The following is a 20,180-nucleotide window of genomic DNA, read 5'->3' as shown; positions in this document are numbered from 1 at the left end:
GGGTGGAGCAGGGCTTTCCCTCCTCCTCCGGCTCCCTGGCAAACAGCCCATCTGGCATCCATGTGACAGCATTTGCTATGTGGGATCTGGCAGAAAAGTGCCACATTACCAGTAGCAATCACGGCCATAAACAGCGCAACGATACACAAAGAAATGACTTCCAGATTATTTTTTTTTTTCCCCCCAAGATGTGGAGAAAGTGTATGTATGAAACATCACTTTTTTTTACTGCAACTCGCAGTGGTGATAATGTAGCATGGGTCTGCGGCAAGATGTTTTCTTTAAGCCACCCATTCCTCTCTGAAGGCTTAACACCGCAAGGTCTCGCCTACGCTCGGCTCCCAGCTGCATCGCTGAAGGTACTCGATGCATAACGCTTCGTAGCGTATGATCTAAAGAGCAGGGAGAATACATTTGCTGTAGCCAAGTTACCCCAGCTGAGAGCTGTTTGGGTTTAATATATACCCTTTAGGATTCTCTGCATTATGGGGGAAGGGAGCTATATAAACAGACTTGGGGAAAAAAAAAAATGCATTGCTCACATTTTTTAAAAGCTGCCTCGGGCAGTTATAAGTTACATAAAGTTGCTCCTGTTCCTGTTGTAGTTACGCCGAAGTTATCTAAGGTGACCAGCATAAAGTGACAACTCCAAACTTGGAAAACAAAGGTTCCTAAATGGGGCCTTTTCACATACACAAAATCAGAACATAACTGACAGCCCACAAACTAAGACTTCAAAATTCCATTGTAATCATGAAGGTTATTCTAAGATTTTTTTTTAAAAATATACAAAACTTCTATACTTAAAACCAGAGTAATTACTTGTAGATTAGCAGAGTCTGAAAGAAACTATTCTTGTTTCCAGTAGCTGCGTTCATGGACTTCATTTAGCCTGACACTTGTGTAATAATGTGAATATTTAGCTTTACTTGAGTATTTGTTCCTTACACTCATGACTTCTAGAAATCCTTCAAAATCTATCACATTAGCAAGGGAAGATAAAATGAGAGATATTCTGGGGAAAATTACTCCCTTTTCTTAACATTCTTCTTCCCCCCACACACACATTCTTGATTTCCCACACACATTTTTAAGGCACTGCAATGCAAGTTTTCAGGAGCTAAATCTACAAGAGAAATCTAAAAGAAAAGATATTTTAAAAATATCAAGACAAAAATAAAAATCATCCCTAACTAAATACAATGGTAAAAAGTTGTACATCTTTTGTGTCTTTTATCAGAGAGAGGAATGATTAAAAATGTACCAAGAGCCATGAATGCCATTTTACTGTCATTTCCTTTGATTAACCTTCACCTGACCTCAATCCCTAAGGCAATTTCAGTTTCTTTTGTTCTTCCATTTAAATTCTTCAGTACACCAGGTGAGTACGTCTCTGTCACTACAGAACGTTCACGGAGAGCAGATTGGTTTTGGGGAGGATTTCACAGAAAATGTTTGCTCTGGAGAATCATTTGCAAAAAACCTTAACAGCAACAATAACGGGTTACATTTACTCCAGAACTGGGATTTTTACAGTCCCTGTGGAATTATATAATGACTTTTTCTAGGTATTAGTTAAAACATAGTTGAGCAAACCACACCAGTTTACACCAGAGCAGGACCTCGGTGCTGCTGGTCGGTACAGACTTACCAAACCCCGTCATCTTGACGGTTCTCACCAACATCTCCGCTCTGCATCTGTAACGATGTCTGCTTCCACAGGAGTTATAAAATGTAACTTGTCCACTAGAATGGGAAAAAAACCAGCATGAATAAAAGCTTAAAAAATAGATTATAAACTCTCTGCAGAAAGAATGGATCCAGCGTCCAACGTTTGCACAGAAATCTTACAGCACAGTTCTTTATTATTTTAAAACTCACTATTTCTCAATGAGTCTCACGATCTTGGGGGATGAGTAGAAATTATGAAATGTTTGCATACTTAGACTCTGTTCTTCAGAGTATAATAATAATAATATCTGTATAATAATAAAAAAGAACAAACTGGGAAAGGGCAAATAATATCTACAAAAATCATATAGGATCTGTAAAATATGCCTGATGATGAAATATTAAGGAAGTCTGACCTATTTAGTTCATCAAAGACTGACTTAAGGGATGAGTCAATCCTCATCCCTAAGAATTTATATGATGCTGAGGCTGCTGATAACACATTTTTAATCTATCAGGAAAAGATATGATATTCGACAGTCAAATTAAGCCTAGAATCAAGGTGCATAGTTTTAGCTGTTAGGAACCACCATGAGCCACTGTACCAGCTTACTTTGGGATGAAGAGATATTTCATCACACGTGGCCTTTATTATCATTCCAAAAAATATTCTATAACATAAGCAGAAGCTATGGATTCAATGCAGGCTTTGCTCTTCGTTGCTGTCAGCCGAATGTGTGATCTGACTGGATTCATACTATCTCAGTTTTGTATTATTCACCCTAGGTGAATTTTCAGGATTTAAAAAAATATTAAAAAATTGTCCCAAGCTGTGGCACAAAGCATCAACATTTCTTGCAAACTGCCATCCAAAAAAGTTCAGTTTAGATAAACTGAAATTTATAGGCACAAATAATTTTGAAATGTTTTATTTCTTCTGGCCTTTTTAATTTTCATTTTCTTGCTATCTGTAGGTTAAAAAAATGAGATGAAACACAAAACTGTTGGGTTTCAAAATGCTAAAATCGACTACCGTGGCCATGTCCAAACTCTACCATTGTAAAGGAGATGATTCATTAACTCTGATCCTCCCGTTAGTAATTTTATTCTCCACAAACTGGCACTTCCTGACGACATGAAGGAGTTGCAACAGAAAAGTCCTGTTGATCTCAGTGATGATCCTTTTCTGATCTTAAATATTTAATAATATTCATAAACCAATTAATAGACACTCTTAAAATTCAGCTATCTTCAACTGCGTTTATGCAAGCTCCGCTTCCTTTCCATTTCTAGCTGCATCCAGCGAGTGACACCAGCTCTGCACATGAGACTGGGTTGTCTAATCTGTGACAGATTCTGCACAGAGTTTTCCATTACATCCTCACCAAGTTCTCTAGTAAAATGGCCAGCCCTTGAGTGACAGATGTACTCACCTGATAGAGTGCAATACTTAAGTGAAGGAACAAAAGGATCTGAAACTGCCTTAGGGAGGGAGGTCAGGTGAAGGTTAATCAAAGGAAATGACAGTTAGATGGTATGCATGGCCCTTGAGATTACATATGTGTATTTTGTTGGGAAATATTTAACTGTTTTACCTCTATTTAGGAAAAAAAACAAAATAAAGCACATATATGAAAAAAATGCAGGAGAATCCATAGATGCCTCTTAGCCCAGTAGAGCTTGCATCGGTGAGATTCAAACTCGCCAGCTGGGAGGTGAAGAAAGCCAAAAGACGACAACTCTTCATGTGGTTTCACTATTATAAAATGTTTCACTATTGTAAAATACAACACAGTAGCTGGGGAGCCAGGGAAATTGAATAAAGCTCTCATTTACCTTGCTCCCGTATTTACTCCCAATATTTAGTGGTCTTCTCTCAAAACGGGTGCTGGAGCTAAGGAGGGAAAACTACAGCAGGAGAATACTGCAGAAGTCTACAGAAACTCATCTGTGCCTTGTAATGAACTTGGTTTGGCCATATTCCTGCCTCATTTGCATTTCCTTTCCAGCAATTTTCATACACTTGGATTTTTACTTTCAAAAGCACTTTCAAACACTGGTTTTAAGCTTGCATGCATGTAGAAAAGGATTTTTAAACACACTCTCCTCAAACATTTAATCATGAAATGTATTCGTGTATTTGTCCTCAGCTAATTGGGGAATTAAACCAATACCGCATGACTTATCAATCACAAATAAGTAACACACCCTGAATTCCGATTTCTAGTTTTGATTAAAAAAACCAACTAGTCAATAGAACTCATGAAAAATTTTGACAACTATTTTTTTATTCTTCCCACAGAATAAAAGGCATAATTAATAATTCATTCAGTGACTTTTGCGTTATTCATCCAGCTCTACTAAAAACTAATCTGTTTCTTTTTTTAAGCGTCAAAAAGGTCTTTCAAATATAAGTTGCAATAATGAAATATGGCAGCAGATCTTGAAATGTGCCCTCACCCAGTCTGCAGATACGTAAAAGGTTACAGTACCAGAGTTATTAATCCCCCATCACTCTGACAATTGATTTTGAACAGTCTGTTGCAGTCTTCATAATGCAAGATGATAAATGTTCAAAACTAATTTATTGCTTTTTGTTCCACCTGGCAAAAATATACTGTTGAATTGAGTTGTGTTGACGCAAAGATGCAGATGAGTATTTAAGTCTTATTTTTATCCGCATTTGTAAATTTGTTTGTAATACCTGTGTGTGCTTAGAAATATTCACAAAGGAGCAAAGACAGAGGAAGAGATTATGCTGTCTTTAATCAAGAGGAAATATTTACACAAATAGCAATAGGTATTTATTTTTAAATTAATGGGGAAGAGTCATTATTTTGATTTGTCGGGTTTGATATTTTTGGTTTGCGCTCTGTTCCCTGGTATCTGTCAGATTTTCAAAAGTACTCATGTAAAAGCGCTTGCTCTATATGCATATTGACATACATTCCAGGCAAGGATTCCCCACGAACCAATGAGGGATATGCAAAACCTTTCATCCTACGTGGCTTTTTTTGAATCAGTAATTTCGAAGCCTGAACCAATTCCATTCACATTGAAAATTCCTGAACTTGCCTTTTCTGCATGCGGCAGTTGCCACCGCTCCTGCCCATGCCAGGGAAATGCCAACCTCCAAAGAGGGACAAACCAGAAAAGGAGGGGAAGAGGGCAAAAAGGGAGAAAAGAAACCCCTTTACACTGACGTAACACGTTCATTCGTAAAGATGAAGGGTTGTTTTTAAGGATCAAAAAGAATATATCACAAGGAAGTTTATTTTAAGAATAAAATCCTGTCCCATAGACCAAGCATTCCATAATGAATGAATTACAAGTTTTCTAAAGCCTACTGCTGAAGCAGGGAACTGAAACACAAAAAATAGAGACAGGGAAGAAAAACAGAAGAGTGTTTCACCATCAAAAATATGCCTATCCAAAATCCTGTTTCTCAGAGTCTCGAAAGTATTTTTTCTCAGTAGAAAGATGAACCTGTAAAATTACTGTTCTTTTCAAAATAACCAGGTAATACTTCCTGAATAACACTTTTAAATCTTACATATTTTTCAGTCCAAGAATATAAACTTTGTCTTTCCATTATCTAGGGGCAGAATCATTTAATTGTCCTGGCAACTTTACTCCTTTTGAATTATTATTTTTACCACGATTATGAAGTAGGAGAGCTATCTGACCGCATGCTAGAACTGCTGCATTCAGGACTTGTAGACATCTGTATGATATTGAAATTAATTTCCAGTATAAAACAGTTAACAGAATAACCCTAGATAAAGGCAAGTATAATATTAATTTCATTCTTTTTGTTGGCAATGTCGTAAAGTCCATTGCTCAAGTAAAGAGCACTTTTCTGAGCCAGATACAAATTAATTTTACCATTCTTCTTCAAATACGAATTTTAAAAGTCAACTAAAGGCTACAACAGCTTTGAAACATTTCAGTGATTGTTTTAATTACCTATCATACAGCTGTGAGACACTGCAACGGGGAGGGGTGGAGAGAGCAGGGAGAACAACACCTGGTGTATTAGCAATTGTTTGTCTGACATAAAGAAGAAAAAATAGTTTCCAAGCACTCAAACCAACAAAAAGCTCAGCAAAGTCAACACAGATTTTTTTTGTCAGTACATTAATGTGGTATTTTTATTCTGGACTACGTGTTTCTATTCTGTCAATAACTACTTTCACTGTTAAATAAAACCACCAAATCTCCAAACATTAAATATATGAATTCTGACAGCTTTTAAACCTTGCTTTTCAACCCAATGTTGATGCACAAGCTACAATAAGTTGCTAAAGGCACACATGGGGCTTCTTTCCAGGGTCTCATTCTCTAGCAAAAAAGCTCGCTCGCTTTTACACGCAACTACACAAAAAGGCATATTTTTTGTCATTCCAACCCTGAATAGAATTGGGATCTAGAGGCTATTAGGACTTCTGATGGCCTTTGACACCCTGGCTTCCAGCACCTCAGCAATCAGTCAGTGCTGGGGTAACAAAAGACCACTCGAACGTACAGTTGTCATCCCCACGCTACATCTGTTGGCCACGCTGTTAGGAAGTGTTGACCCCATCATTTCACCGTAAACACTGCCAAAATCAACAACAACAAAAACAGAAATAAAAAGGAAACTGGATGTCAGAAGTCAGGTCAGCACATTTTATTTGCACATGTGTCAGTAAAGATAGAAGGAATCGCTGCATTAAATTAAATCAAAGCAAACCTGCTAATTAAAACAGCTAAAATTATGTTTGTGAAGATGTGTGACTGGTTTCCTGCTTATCTGCAAATAAGCCTCCCCATAATATAAACATGTTTCTATCTCCACTTCGTTTATAATAAGTCTTTAGGTAGATTGTAATTAGTATTTGGAGTTTCTAGTAGAAGATCTACTGTGTTACTGGTGAAATATTTTTCCTGACCAACGGAATACTTATTATTTCAGCTTCGCTCTCAAGGGTTCTCACCTGTTCTTCCCATGCTGGTCAAAGTCTTGTATCCAATTTGTCTGAATCAAATTGTTTGGGTATGTGTCTGAATACCATCATCTTCATAATGCATCGCTTGTAGTTAACCACAAATGCAGGCATTGTATTCAACTCCACCTACAAGCCAAACCAGAAATTATTACCAGTTTTGCTTGCATTTATTCTGTAGTTTGCTTTTCATTCAACATTGAAAGAACGATCAAAATGATCACGTTAGGCAGTGGAAGAACGGGGTCAAAACAAAAGTTTTGCACAAAAATGATACGATTTACAAAAACCAACTTTTTGTTTCTGTTTTACTTATTCCCAAGTTCACAATGCATAATTTTATACAAACCCAATTACATAGCTCAGTGATTTACTGGCAAAGCTGGCCAGAAGAAATTATCTGGCTTTAGCTAATGTGTATGCCTATTTACAGTCAAAACAAATCCATAGGAAATTGCAAAATGGCCACAGAGAAAAAAAAAAAGTCAAGTCAGAAATGCATCAGAAGGGATATAGTATGCAAGCTGAAAGAAGTTCACCTTATATTATGTTTTCACTGGATAACCGATAAACCGTCGTTACGAGTAGGGATTCAGTCTTTCAGATCAAGCACTACTTATTTATTCCCGTATTTAATTTTAAGCACGTATGGAGTTTCATTGGCTTGGAAAGCATGGTGTTTTCTTTTTGCCCTTTTCATAATTTTTTTAAGGATTAGTTTGCACAGTTAACGGCTGCGTGGACTGACTTCAGCAGGATTACTCAGATGTTTACAGTTACCCATGGGTTCGAGCAGGTTTTTTAGATTCAGGGCTATAAGGCATTAGGCCACAGAGCTGCATGTGCATCACATTAACAAATGGCTACGCAAATGGAGTGTGATCTGATACTGGTATCTCAAACATGAAAATTGTAACCAGTAACGCTGCAATAACGGCTGTGTATTACTTCTGCTGACAATTTTTTTTGTTGTTGTTGAAACATTTCTGAAACAATAAAGAATGCCTTGGGAGGAACACAGGCTCTTTTTTTATCTAGTTTGTAGAAAGTGAAATTTCTAAGCCAAAATATAAATGAAACATTTATGATTTTTTAATTGCACAACAAATAATTTCAGACTATTGTATATATTTTCCCTGAAATGACCACTGGGCACAACTCTCAGTCAGAGACTTTGTTGGACATGGCCCAGAGTTCATTTACTCACTTACCTCAAAGCAACTGCCTCCTAAAAATACATCAAATTGCAAATATGCTAAACCCCAAATTTTGCTGTAATTGCATGTGCCAGCACTAAGTCCTACATCAATAAGAAACCCCACTGATGTCAGCATGACTTGTGACAACACAAGATTTCCCTCCCCTCAGTACAGCCATAAAACTGGATCCTTGGTGAGTATATTTGAATTATGTGGATTATATACGATTAAACAGATTTGGATTAAATCACAGCACTGGGCTGTCTTATCAAGAACATACTGTCGGGACCACGTTGATGTACAGTAATCAAGGTGACCTTAAAGACTTATTACGACTCTGATCAACTTCAGCGGACGGGGATTTTTTTACTCTGCAAAGATCAGGCTGCAAGATGTAAGGAGTTAAAATGCTACTTTCCTGATGAATAGTTTTCGTGCCTTAAAATTATGATACAGGCAACACAGAGCAATTTTTCTTGCAGGGGAAGCCAATCTCAGCTAAACTGCTTGAGCTCCGTTTCATTCATCAGGATGGAAAATATGGCTGGCTGTGCCTTGTCTTAGCACGCAAGAAAATCCAAATAAAGGAGAACATCATCTGAATAAAGAAATCCACCAAAATCCCACCCAATTCAAGTTTGCCCTTCATTATATCACTGCATTATCTTGCCTAATTTTTAAAATATGCTCTGAATATTGCTGTGAAACCTTACTTTTTATTACTGTGGTTAGTCTCCATTTAACCAACAAATTCTTGTATAAATGGACAGTAGGGTGAACCGTAAATGACAGAAACAAATTTCTTCCTCGGCGGAGTACCGAGGATACAGCTGAGAAAGGAATTTGGTGACAGGATTCTACAATAACTTGCAGCTAACCAGCTAAAGTGTTAACTCCAAAAGCTTGAGGGAATTCACAGGCTGCTGCTCCAGTGGAAGGGCTTTAACAGCTCGGGAGCGTGTGCCTTGTGGATGCTGATACACGTCCTCATATTTAATACGGGTAACATTTGGCAACCATCGCTGCAGAGGTCATTCTGAGGGTAGGGAGGAAAAAGACCTAACGGATATAAAAAGGCAAAAAAGACCCAGGCTGCCAAAGTCTGGGGGTTTGGCAGAGTAACAGAGATAAACTACTCATCAGCACAGCTTTCCTGCACCGAGGCTTTCAGATGTCCGCGCAGAACCCTGTGCCTCTCTCCTTTGGATTAAGCAGCCCAGAAGTTCCTGGATCCATATATAACTTTGAAGAGAACGAGGGAGAAAAAGGGAAAGTAATGGTAACAGGAACACTTTCCCGGTTTACTGCAAGTTATACATCAGCTCAAAAAGATTTTGAGCCCAAGATACCATATAAAAATTTCAAAAGGCTTGCTGGGGGTGGCAAGCTGTTATATAATCTATTAACACGTCAGATAGTTTGTGCTGCATTGTATCTCATACGGACACGTGTAGTAAACATGATGCTTTGAACCTCTGGATTCACATCTGCATTGAAGGACCTGTGTTACGCAGTCAAGTTGTGGTGAAGCCACAGGTCTGGAAACTTCCTCTCCTTTAACATCCAGCCTCTAAGCGAGTCCCCCCCACCCCGTCCTCTCCTCCACCAAGGACATTTTTAGTAAGATTGCTGTGCAGCTAATTACATTACCATGGCATCCAAGTACCACACAGTCATGAGACCTACTACTTTTAACAGTCCTTGGGTTTGTCGAGAGGAGTTAATAGGGAAACATCCTTACTTTTTGAGAGCTGAGGCGCAAGGTCAAGACGTTTGTCCAACATCGCTGCAGAAGATGCACAGGGCAGGAAATTGCTCACTGCGGAGTAGCTGCCAGAATGGACTAGGTGCCAAAGCAGCTGCATGACCACCTACTTAACCAACCACCATGTCCTCAGAGCCACTCTCAGGAGACAGCGCTGGAAATCCGAGAGGAAACCTTGAGCAAACAGAACGAAATACCTGCTCGCCACCTGCACTCTGCAGCCTCCAGCTACGCCATCAGCCCTCGCAATAGCATCAGGCTGAACTGACAGCCCCAGGGCCTTGCCAGCTTCCCAGAGTCCTTCCTTGTGGCGTCCCGGTGCCGCCTTCTGCAAAGGCAAATGAGATGTTTGGGCAGCCTGCCCCCAGGCAGAGCTCGCCCTGCAGATGGGAGCGGTGCAGATGTCCATGCCGAGCATCACAGACCGTGTGTCCGTTTGCTCTGCAACAAACAAATTTCAGTGGCAAACATCAGGGAACCTGGATTTTTAAGAGGGCCAACTTCACCAGTCCTCTTGTCCGATCTTGGGGCTGGAGTTGCACTGTGTGTTACTCAGATGGTATTCCCTGACTATGAGCTTCCTACAGACAATGGTCTGAAATGAGCTACCACTTGCATGGATTTCCCATATGTCCTAACTCATGTGACCTTGCCTGAAACTTGACTTGTCCGAGACAGCTAATCTGATCCCTTTCAGCCCTTCAAGAGCAGAGCACTAACTTGAAGAGCTATTTTCTCTATACTATTCCTCCACGCAGAACAGAATTACTCTTTCTAATTCCTATCACCGAGTTCTCTCATCTATTTCCATTTGCTTCCTTTAACAGACTCTTTAGTCACATCTGTGCTGCTGGAAGAGTTCGGTCATGATTTACTGCAGCCTGTTGTCTATTTGCCTATTACTGCCATTAGGTCAGTTTAAACCTTGAAGAGTTGTGTGTTTGGTGTTGCCATCTCTCTGCTCTGATGCTAAAACATTTCTTCCTATATACTTGCACAGCATTTTCACCAGATAATTATTAAAACCCAACCACAACACAACTTGGAGTGGAGGGCTTAAGCCCCACGTGTGGAAAGCACACCCTTCCCCATCCCACCTCCAACCACACCACCAGCACAACAAGCTTTATGATGGAAACAGGCTCAACCACAGCAGTTTGACAGGCTCGTAATTTATTCAATTAACAATAAACTCACAGTACTGCTTCCTGAACCTGTCAGCCAGCTGAACTAAGACAACCAGCTGAATGCTAAGATACATTCTGCCACTGAACTAACTTGCTGTGTAGAGCTGAGGTCTGTTAAAATTGAGAGTGGACCCCAAATAGCCAGGAGTGAAGGACTTTGGCCAAAGGTGTAACCCACCAGAGAGCTCACTTCTATGATAAAACTTGTTCAAACCTTTGCCAAAAAAACATGGACGTCGTTGTCGGTCTGCTCTATGTTACTCAACATGCAATACTTGCGGTAGCAGACAGATTAATTAATATAGATAACAGAAACAGTAGCATATAATCATAAAAGAGAGAGCTGAAACCACAAAGGACTACAGTTTCCTTATGGCACAGCAGTATTTTTTTTAAAGTGTCCAGTCCCTTTTCAACAGTACTTTTAGAGGAATAGCAGCCGGCCAGATACAGCCACGGATAATCAGTGGTGGGGAGAGAGAGAGAGTAAAGAAAACCCTGCTCCTGACAATCAGCATCTACACTTTAAGCTGCAGAAGAAACAGCTGCCTAGCTGTTCATTAGAGAAGGGATTTGCCAAACACACTCCCTGATGCTCTGTTATGCAAGGTGTGTATTCCCTCCTTCCACAGAGATGTAGTCTAAAAGCATTCGTATCGAGTTCTCCCATCCCCCTAAATCTTCTCCACAAAGGACACTGTCACCACCAAAGCTCTGCAACAAGGATCGTTTATATATCTGACAACCTTTAAACCCCCAAAGAAAGGGAAAGGGAAGCAGTAAAGCTCTCTGAAGAGCTCTTTGGTGGAACAAGCAGAATTATGAGCAGCAGGAGAAATATGAGTAATTAAGACAACAGTATATCTATATCTTACAGCTGACAGAGTGAAGCTGCAAGTTAGCTCTGGGCAAGGTGTTAGCAGAGGAAAGAACTGAGCAGACTGTTTCTAATGTTATTGTTGAAAAGCCGGCCCAGGAAAAAGGCTAAAGGGACGATTTCATTAAAAAGAAGGAAGTAGGTTGGCTTAAGAGAGCAGTTAGATGCAGACTTGTAACATTAAAGGAACAGGTCAACAGCTGTCTGTAACAAGACAAGCAATCGTTTGGGGAGTCAGCCAATGTGGCACTCTTGCTGTTCTTAAAAGAAAACGCTCTTAAATTATCTATCGGTAGGTTATACAGAAAATTAAAGCTGCAAAATTGCACCGTGGCACAAAACAAAGCACTAGGGTAGATTGAGGCTGCAGGAGATCAAAGGAGAGCAAGCCACGTTTTCCAGCGAGCAGCCCAAAACAGTGGCTGGTTTTAGGCAGTCAACGGTCATCCAGAGCCGGCGTGGTGGCCAGGACACGGCGTTCGCTCCTGCCCGTGATCCAACCAGCATGTTCCTGCACCAGCTCAGGCGCAAGGACCCGAGCCGACAGGGCTGGGCTGCCGGGGTGCCATCGGGGCTGTAGCCGCTGCGCGGAGGGGCCGGATCCGCTCCCACGCCGCAGCTCCTCTGGCAAGTGCATAAACTCGATTTCACTCCTTCCTCCGGCGCACGGCATGCTCCAACGATTCCCCAGCTGGCAGGATGGCCCTTTGTGGCTACAGCAGCATGGTTTATAGCAGCCCCGAGGCTGTGTTTTCCATCTAGTATATATAAGTGAATTAGTGGAAAATTTGAGCTTACACAAATCACAGAGCCAGCGCACAGTTTGTCATGGCCAGGCAGCCTTTTCTCAGGGCTGGAGCAGCAGTAATGAGGTGCAGTAAAGAAACTGCGGGCTGCATCCATGGTTCCTGCATTACAGCTGGATTTAGAGCTGGGAAGTGCTGTTAGTCGAGAGGAAAAAAACAGACCAAGAGCAGCTCCCATATCTACATAGATCGAATGTATGGCCAGCGCAGTCACCTGGGGCTTGCAGCCGAAAAGATCGATGCATGGATATTTGGAAAGAGCAGCCTTCCTCCCTCGCCTCCCAGGCTCCATCTGTGTGAAGGAGGAGACGGGAATTACACAGAGTGCAATATTTCCGCTGGAGAAATGGCAAAGGGGTTGCTCCAAATTTACATTATTGTAAACAAGAGCAGCAGTTGTCCAAATGATAAGAGCTGCAGCAAAGGCAGAGCCCAGAGGGCACCAAATGAGGGTCACCAGCTGCAACTGCTGTTGCCACCCAAGAAGAGGAGCTACATGTCTGCAGCAGGATGGGGGACAGGGGAGGCTGGGAGGTGCCAAAAATCTCTCGCTACAGTTTTCAGGTGATTGCCCCGGTATGCCTCTCACAACATCTTGTACAGCCGAGATTCTAACCACGCTCTGGCTGAGTGTCCCAGCAGCTACTCGTTCCTGCTATGCCTTTCTTTATTTGCACCGACAAGTCCCAGCCCTTCTCAAGCCCTGTGAAGGGCTGTGGCCCTATCAACAGCGACAACACTAATTTACATTAAAAATACACCTGGAATACATGCTTTACAGTGAAGCACAGCATAGGTATTCCCTGTCTCTTTTTCCTTTCCTACTTTCTCAGCCAGCGCCGCAGAGTGATGGATCATGCCATTCCTGACCACTCCATCACTTATTTGGTGTAGAGAGTCTGAAGCGAAGGGTTTTCTTGCTACAGACTATTCTCTGCCATTTTCTCTACTATAAAGAAGTATGCGTGCCCGTGCGAGGAGCCTGCATCGCCCTTTCCTACACGCGGCTGAGGGGAAGCCTGCTCTCTGCATATTTCAAATCACAAACTCTAATGGCTCCTTAAAATGCACACTTATATTCAGCCCATAAATCAAAATAGATAGTCAAATCCTGCTTATAGATCTAAATCCTTCTTATACTCTTGTGTAGCTCCATTATATACCTAAGGTGTCACACTCCCTATATATTTCTGCCTCCAGCTTCAGCCACATCTTAGCGCTGATTGAGAGCACCAGAGTGCGTAGCCCTTAAAAACTCAAATATTTCTCACTTTCCTGAGCACTAAAATGCATCTAAAATCAGGAAAAATGACCTCCTGTCATTTTGTTGACTTGCCAATGAGTTTGTTTACTCACTCATCCCGCAGAGCGATGGTTTCATGGAAATGCAAAAATGTTTAATATTCCACTGCAACGCCAGGCAGAGGTACCCGAGTCTCGGCCTTGTGCCAGGCAAAGGCAATCACAAGGCTGAAACCGCTCATCAGCTGCTTTTCGTATAAAGGTGAGCGTCTTTACAATTCTTTGGGATATATATTGTTAGGAAGTGAGCTCAGAATTTCATATTATTATCATATTATAGGCGGCAGTCCTTTGATAAAGGGTCAAAGATCAGGAAGACAAGAAAAATAAGGAAATAAAACCCAGCAACGGTCAGATCTTTAGCTGGCATAATTGGACACCGAAGTCCACGGAATTGTGTCCATTAGCAGGAGTGGGTGATCTGACCCATATGCTTACCACTTTCAAGTATAAAGATTAAAACAACACGCCTAACAGCAGAAATGGGTTATATTACATTTCAGAGAGGTTTGGGTTGCCTAAAACTCTGCAGAAATTTTCAGCCTGCCGTCATAAAGACTTCAAGGCTGTTTACCCAAACTTCTCAATAGCTCCTTCTAAAAAAAGGATGATGAGCAACCATGTTCAGTAACACAGATTTTTAATGTAACCTGTTTATAGTTTTAGAACAATTTCCAGAATAGAACATTTTTTAAATGTCCTGAGCCTTTAGCATTCTCACTTTGATCATCTCCCATCACATTATGGTTCAGAACAGAACATGATGGAGCCAGGCTAACGAATCTGCCAGAAATGACACCAGAAAGCCAAGTGACCTGAAAAAAAAAAGTGCTCTATTTGAGCACCACGTTCTCCTTGAACATTTTCCTTTTTTTTTTTTTTTATACGTTTTAATAAATGTTTTACTTTCACTGGATTTATTTTGCTCGCATGAAAGCTCGGAGCTTCTTCTCAGAAAAAACTCCTATTGAAAACAAAAGGAGCCTTATTTGAGCAAGGGAAGACTGTAGGAGGTCCTCAGATAACAACAGCCAACAATTCTTTTTGGGGTTGAACAGGTTAAATAATGAACACTTCCTTAGGAGGTTAACTCTAAATAATAATTGTGGATTTTGTAGCCTGTGGAAGGGAGAGACTGGTCTTTGGCAGAGTTTATATTACTAACCTGATGCAAGCAGACAGCTGCAAAAATGAAGTGATATCAGTGATAAAAATATTCTTTCTACGTTTAGGCAGGAGGAATTGCATAGTAGCACAGGCCAAATCCCGCTGGCCTCCATGCTCGCGAGCAGTCCTTGCACATGAAGACAGGCACTGACTGACGTGGCACTACTGATCAGTGGACGTACTGACGTAGTATGTATTTACTTTAAATATTTTTTAACACTTCACATTAAATTTCACATATACAGCTTGCATTCCTTTTAAAAACTTTCTCTACACAATAGCATTTATTGCCCTTTTAATTCGAGCCATGTTAGAACTGGCAAATAACTTGGTTTAAAAAAATGTTGTAATGATAGCCCCCCCTCCCCCTCCATCTGATGTAGAAATAGATAATTTCTAGTACTAAAAGTAATTAAATTTGGTGCATTTCCAACTTGTATTTTAACAATGCATTACCTCCTGAATTGCTGCATAAATATTAATAGACAGCCTGATATGGAACTCTTGCCCGTAATGCCCTTGGAGAACCATAATCACGGCGAGTGGAGCAAAAGAGATGAGAGAGTGCACTGAAGATGGTGGCTCTATCCCCCAGCTTCACAGCGCTACCCTAGGTCAGGCACTTTCCATGCTGTAGCACAGAGGAGCAATATCTCAAAGCCTAGACTTTGTCTAGTAGGAGATGAAAATCCTATAGACGTTAATCTGCCCGATTCTCATCTGAAATACGGCTGACAAATTTCCATTGATACCAAGAAGAGCTACACCGATTTTTCTCCAAATTAGCCAGACTTAATTTTTGACACAGTGTACTTTTAAATTTCATCTGCAGATGTTTGCTATTCTAATCGCCTCCAAAATGATTATACAGCATTTATCTACCTGAATTTCATTCCTGTGATACAACTCATTAAAAGTCACGATCTCTCTGGCTACCATTTGAAAGAAGCCAATTGCCTACAGACCCCCTGAAGTCATGCTCGGCCTTCTTGAAAATCGGCCAATTATTTATATCCCTAAATATGGACTTTGGGGGCTGAAATTCAGGATACCCTTTTGGAAAACCTTTTTGGGCAGCCTCTCTGATCTGCCGTAAACCACGTTTCTGTCCTCTGAGAAGACAACACTGTTGATTTTTGTCACTCTAATGCAAGAACCTCGCTTGAAACCTCAGAACACTGGCAGTAAAAAGCGCAAGGAGGAAACACCTCAGTTTGACACCACCTATTGCACAGCTGTATTTTGGACACCGGTGGACTATGCTAAGGGTTAAGTTAATTTAAGTTTCAGCAAGTTAGAAAGCTATGAAAGTTTAATCACAGATGGACTCCAGTGGGCACTTTGGTAGCTCACAGACAAATGTTCTCATTTTTATTCTTTATAGGCAGTGCTCAAATCATCATAAACCATATTTAAGGAGGGAGAAATTTCATGAGGGGAGGGAGCTGTTTTATACGATAGAATAAGAGAAAAAGGCAACTTACTCTTCTAAAATTTAAATCCAGCAAAATTACCAGAAATGCTGCTGGAAACAGAACGCTGAGAATTCATTATTTTGTTTCAAAGTTAGTTTATCATAAATCTGCCCTCTGACACGTAATAACTAGTAACGTTTCGAAGGTTATTTGATAGTAAGTTCAACAGTGTAGGTGACTGAACATGTGAGCTGCATGATAATGAGTCCCAGGGGAAATCAGGCTTTAGGATGCAGGGTGAAGCATCCCTAGGCTTGTATTCAAATGGAAAAAACATATTCAAAAGTTTATTGTTTATCTCCTAAGAACATCAAATAATACACAGTCCTTCGAATCAAATGTATAAAGCACGCTAGAGAACTATTTGCTGGGGGAAAAATGCCTGATTTGATCCAAATTCAAAAAAACTAATAGCTTGTACACTGAAATGCATAGAGTGATTTTGATATAAAAAGTGGAGGGGAGTATTTCGGTTTGTTCTTTTACAGAACTAAAAGGCACAGCAAGTCAATTTGTTCTTGCATCAGACTCTAGAAAGAGGAGCTAGAGAGCGTTAAAACTGGTTGTTTTTAAATCCTCCGCGTTTCAGTACAAAAGAGTTCTTTAAGTGTGACAAATACAAATTGCGCTACTCATCCTGAATTTCACTTCCAAAGTACGTTGCCTGTAACTGATTGATTCGTAGTGTACTAACTAATTTAAAGCCAACAATGAGAGCAAAAGATTTTAGTTTTGAGCAAGGAGGTGTGGTACACACACCCCACTCCAGCAGCCTAATAGAGCCCCACCTCTCAGCTCGTTAAGCTCTTAAATAGCGAGTCTGATGCTGCCCTTACCGAAGTCAATGGTAGTTTTGTCATTAGCTGTGCCGGAAAAGCATGTAAGACAGAACTTTTTTTTATATTAAACTGTCTGTATCGCAAATGCCGAGGGCAGCGGCATTCCAAGCCCGTAACTACCCAGCCGCTGGCACCCTGCCACCCCACCGCGGAGCGGGGATGGACGGGACGGGACGGGAGCTGGGTCACCCACCTCCTCCTGCCTTCCCCGGGCACGGCCCATCTGCAGCTTCAATATCGCTGCTCATCTCCAGCCCACGCGTATTTCGGTACGTGGAGAAGTTTGCGGAGGACGCACTGCGTTTAAGGATTGTTGTTGGGTTTGGATGTATCATGGAGAACTCCACTGCCAAACTTCCACCTTAAGAGAAACATCTCAGCTATTAAAAGTGATCAAACGTGACTCCTGCTCTTTAGGTGTACAACCGTACCTGTCAAGCACATTGCTTGCCTTCCTTTAGCATACTTACATAGTCCTCTCTGTATCAAGAGGCTGTTATTTCATAATGTATTTTGGACGTTGAAAACAAAATCAGACTTTATTTTCAAGGTCTCTTTCAATAACCAAAATCCATCTGTATGTATTTTTAAATTGTCCTCCTTTTTTAATTCATTACTTAAATTGTTACGTACCCTATACTTAAGCAGCGAAAAGTTATGCAGCGTATATCTTACTTAACATCACTCTATCAGTCCTAACTCTTAATATTATGATGGCTTTTTTCAGAAATGTAACTGGCAGAGGCTTACTGACACACCACAAATCCTAATTATCATTAAAACTCTGAATTCTATATCGACAGAAGTCAGAGGTTGCAATGCTCTTACCTAGACAAGCTCTAAAATATCCAATGAATGCTTGTTTATTCGCTTACTATATTAGTATGTATTTCCAACACGGCCATTTTCCATACCTTAACTTTGGGAAAACAACAGCATGTAAATATGCACCGAAGGCAAAGATAAATAAAAACACGCAAAGAGACAATAATGCTGTCTAACATGCTTTTTACTATTCTTAATAAAGAATTACTACATAGAAGACGATTGAACGCAAAAACTAGCCCAATCTCGAAGGTTACAAAGAAAATATATTTAGAAAAGATGGCGAACTTTCTGGATTCACGGAAATATTGTGTTACCCACTGGTCAACTTTTTTTAACGTTTACACATATAAGACGTACTGAGAAAATTAGAGCTGCATTACAATACGAGAGACAGGACAAATGGCCACAGAGCTATTAATACAAATATTAAAAAAAGAATGGTCTAAAACAGATCGGTCTTGAACTTTTGTTATTATTCCAGAAAAGAGTTAAAAATGTACGTTACTAGACAAAGCTAGTTCTGCCCGGTGCTGTGATATTAAAATGTGCATAAATCAGTGCACTCATTTTCCTATCGAGCAGAAAGCTCCTGGCTGCCGGTTATCGGAGGTATTCGCAGATCCACACCGAGTGACTCTACTCGGGTTCCTTCCTCTGTGTGGTCTTTCAGAACTGTCGTTATCAGCTTTCTGTTTATTATTGTGCTCAGTTTAAAGGGAATTTGCCAAGTGATCCCTGGACTCCAATCTTTAGGCCTGTTGTCAGGACAAATTAATTTCTGTGGAAACCCACTGTGCCTCAGATACCATCTAGGAAATGTAGGATTAATGGAGTCCCTGTACAACAAGCTTTGTAGTGCGGCTGCTGGGGGAGGGGAGCGACCCTTGGAAGGGAGAAATAACAAAAATAAAGCCCCTGCACTTCGGGTTAGTTTGGGGGGACTTTACATTTTTTTATTACTTCAACTCGCGTCAAGAATATTTAAAATATAGTGTAGCAACTGAATACGAACAGGCAACTTTTTAACAAAAAGAACAGTGAACGGAAACTCTATATTACCAAAGATGAGGGACCTGAGGTCTAATTATCAATATTTTATATTTTACACGCTCAAGCTCATCCCTTCAGTAGGTAAAAACAGGATATTAAAAGAAACAGTCTCCTGTGAATCTTAGTAGAAAATAATGAAACTCAATACATGATCTTTTGGAAAAGGGGTATTAAAGCTGGATTTCCTACAGGGCCAGGTCATTACTTTGTTAGGTGACATTTGAGGCTCTTTTTTCAAAATGTATATTATTTCATTGTTAAAAATGTTGAACTGCCACTGTTCTTGCAATAAGTATACTTTAAAAAAGGCTTTCCTGCCTAGAAAAAAGAAGCAATTGTTTTTCTTAGTGATGCTAAACTAGAGCTGAATTTAGAGCTGTAACAGGTAAAGCAGTGTTTTCCCCTTATGTGTTTCCTTCGAGAAGAGAAGAGAAGAGAGGAGAAGAGAAGAGAAGAGAAGAGAGGAGAAGAGAAGAGAAGAGAAGAGAAGAGAAGAGAAGAGAAGAGAAGAGAAGAGAAGAGAAGAGAAGAGAAGAGAAGAGAAGAGAAGAGAAGAGAAGAGAAGAGAAGAGAAGAGAAGAGAAGAGAAGAGAAGAGAAGAGAAGAGAAGAGAAGAGAAGAGAAGAGAAGAGAAGAGAAGAGAAGAGAAGAGAAGAGAAGAGAAGAGAAGAGAAGCATTCCAATACGTTTTTATCAATCCTTTTCTCATTTTCAGGAGGCTGAGACTGCCCATGGTTAGACATACAGGTTTAATATCTTACAAATTGGGAATTCTTACCCTTATTCTTTTCTCTTCAAAAATAAATCAGTTGATAATATACAGGACAAAGATAGTAGACACACAGGTCCACATTCTGTATTGCATTACGTCTTGTGACTCCCCTGCGGAATCGGAGAGTTGTAAATCAGCCCTGAAGTTAGCCTAAAGTGGCACTGAACCACCTAATGGATCACAAAAAAAAAAATGAACGATACCACTCCTTTAAGGTCAAACACTATAAGCAAAAGTCCGCTTTCTAACATGGTGGT

General features: G+C 40.4%; 1 protein-coding gene across 7 annotated transcripts in view; it reads right to left on the bottom strand.

Moving 5' to 3' along the window:
* Positions 1-20,180, bottom strand: part of LOC143164442 (uncharacterized) — an 89,503-nt gene that overhangs the window by 56,604 nt on the left and 12,719 nt on the right. For 4 of the 7 annotated variants that reach the window (XR_012996077.1, XM_076347043.1, XM_076347045.1 and 1 more), the window contains exons 2-3: positions 6,648-6,785; positions 1,652-1,746 (exon numbers count right to left, since the gene is read on the bottom strand). The exons of 1 other annotated variant lie outside the window; for it this stretch is intronic. Coding sequence is in view for 5 of the 6 variants with exons in the window: in XM_076347043.1 (XP_076203158.1) it covers positions 1,652-1,685 (34 nt within the window). In the remaining variant the exon portion in view is untranslated. The remainder of the gene's footprint in view (positions 1-1,651; positions 1,747-6,647; positions 6,786-20,180) is intronic. 2 more of the 7 variants (XM_076347048.1, XM_076347046.1) reach the window with 2 other exon arrangements.

This window comes from Aptenodytes patagonicus, chromosome 9 (genome assembly GCF_965638725.1).
Source record: "Aptenodytes patagonicus chromosome 9, bAptPat1.pri.cur, whole genome shotgun sequence".
Taxonomy (NCBI): Eukaryota; Metazoa; Chordata; class Aves; order Sphenisciformes; family Spheniscidae; genus Aptenodytes; species Aptenodytes patagonicus.
This window is presented reverse-complemented; position numbering and strand designations above follow the sequence as displayed.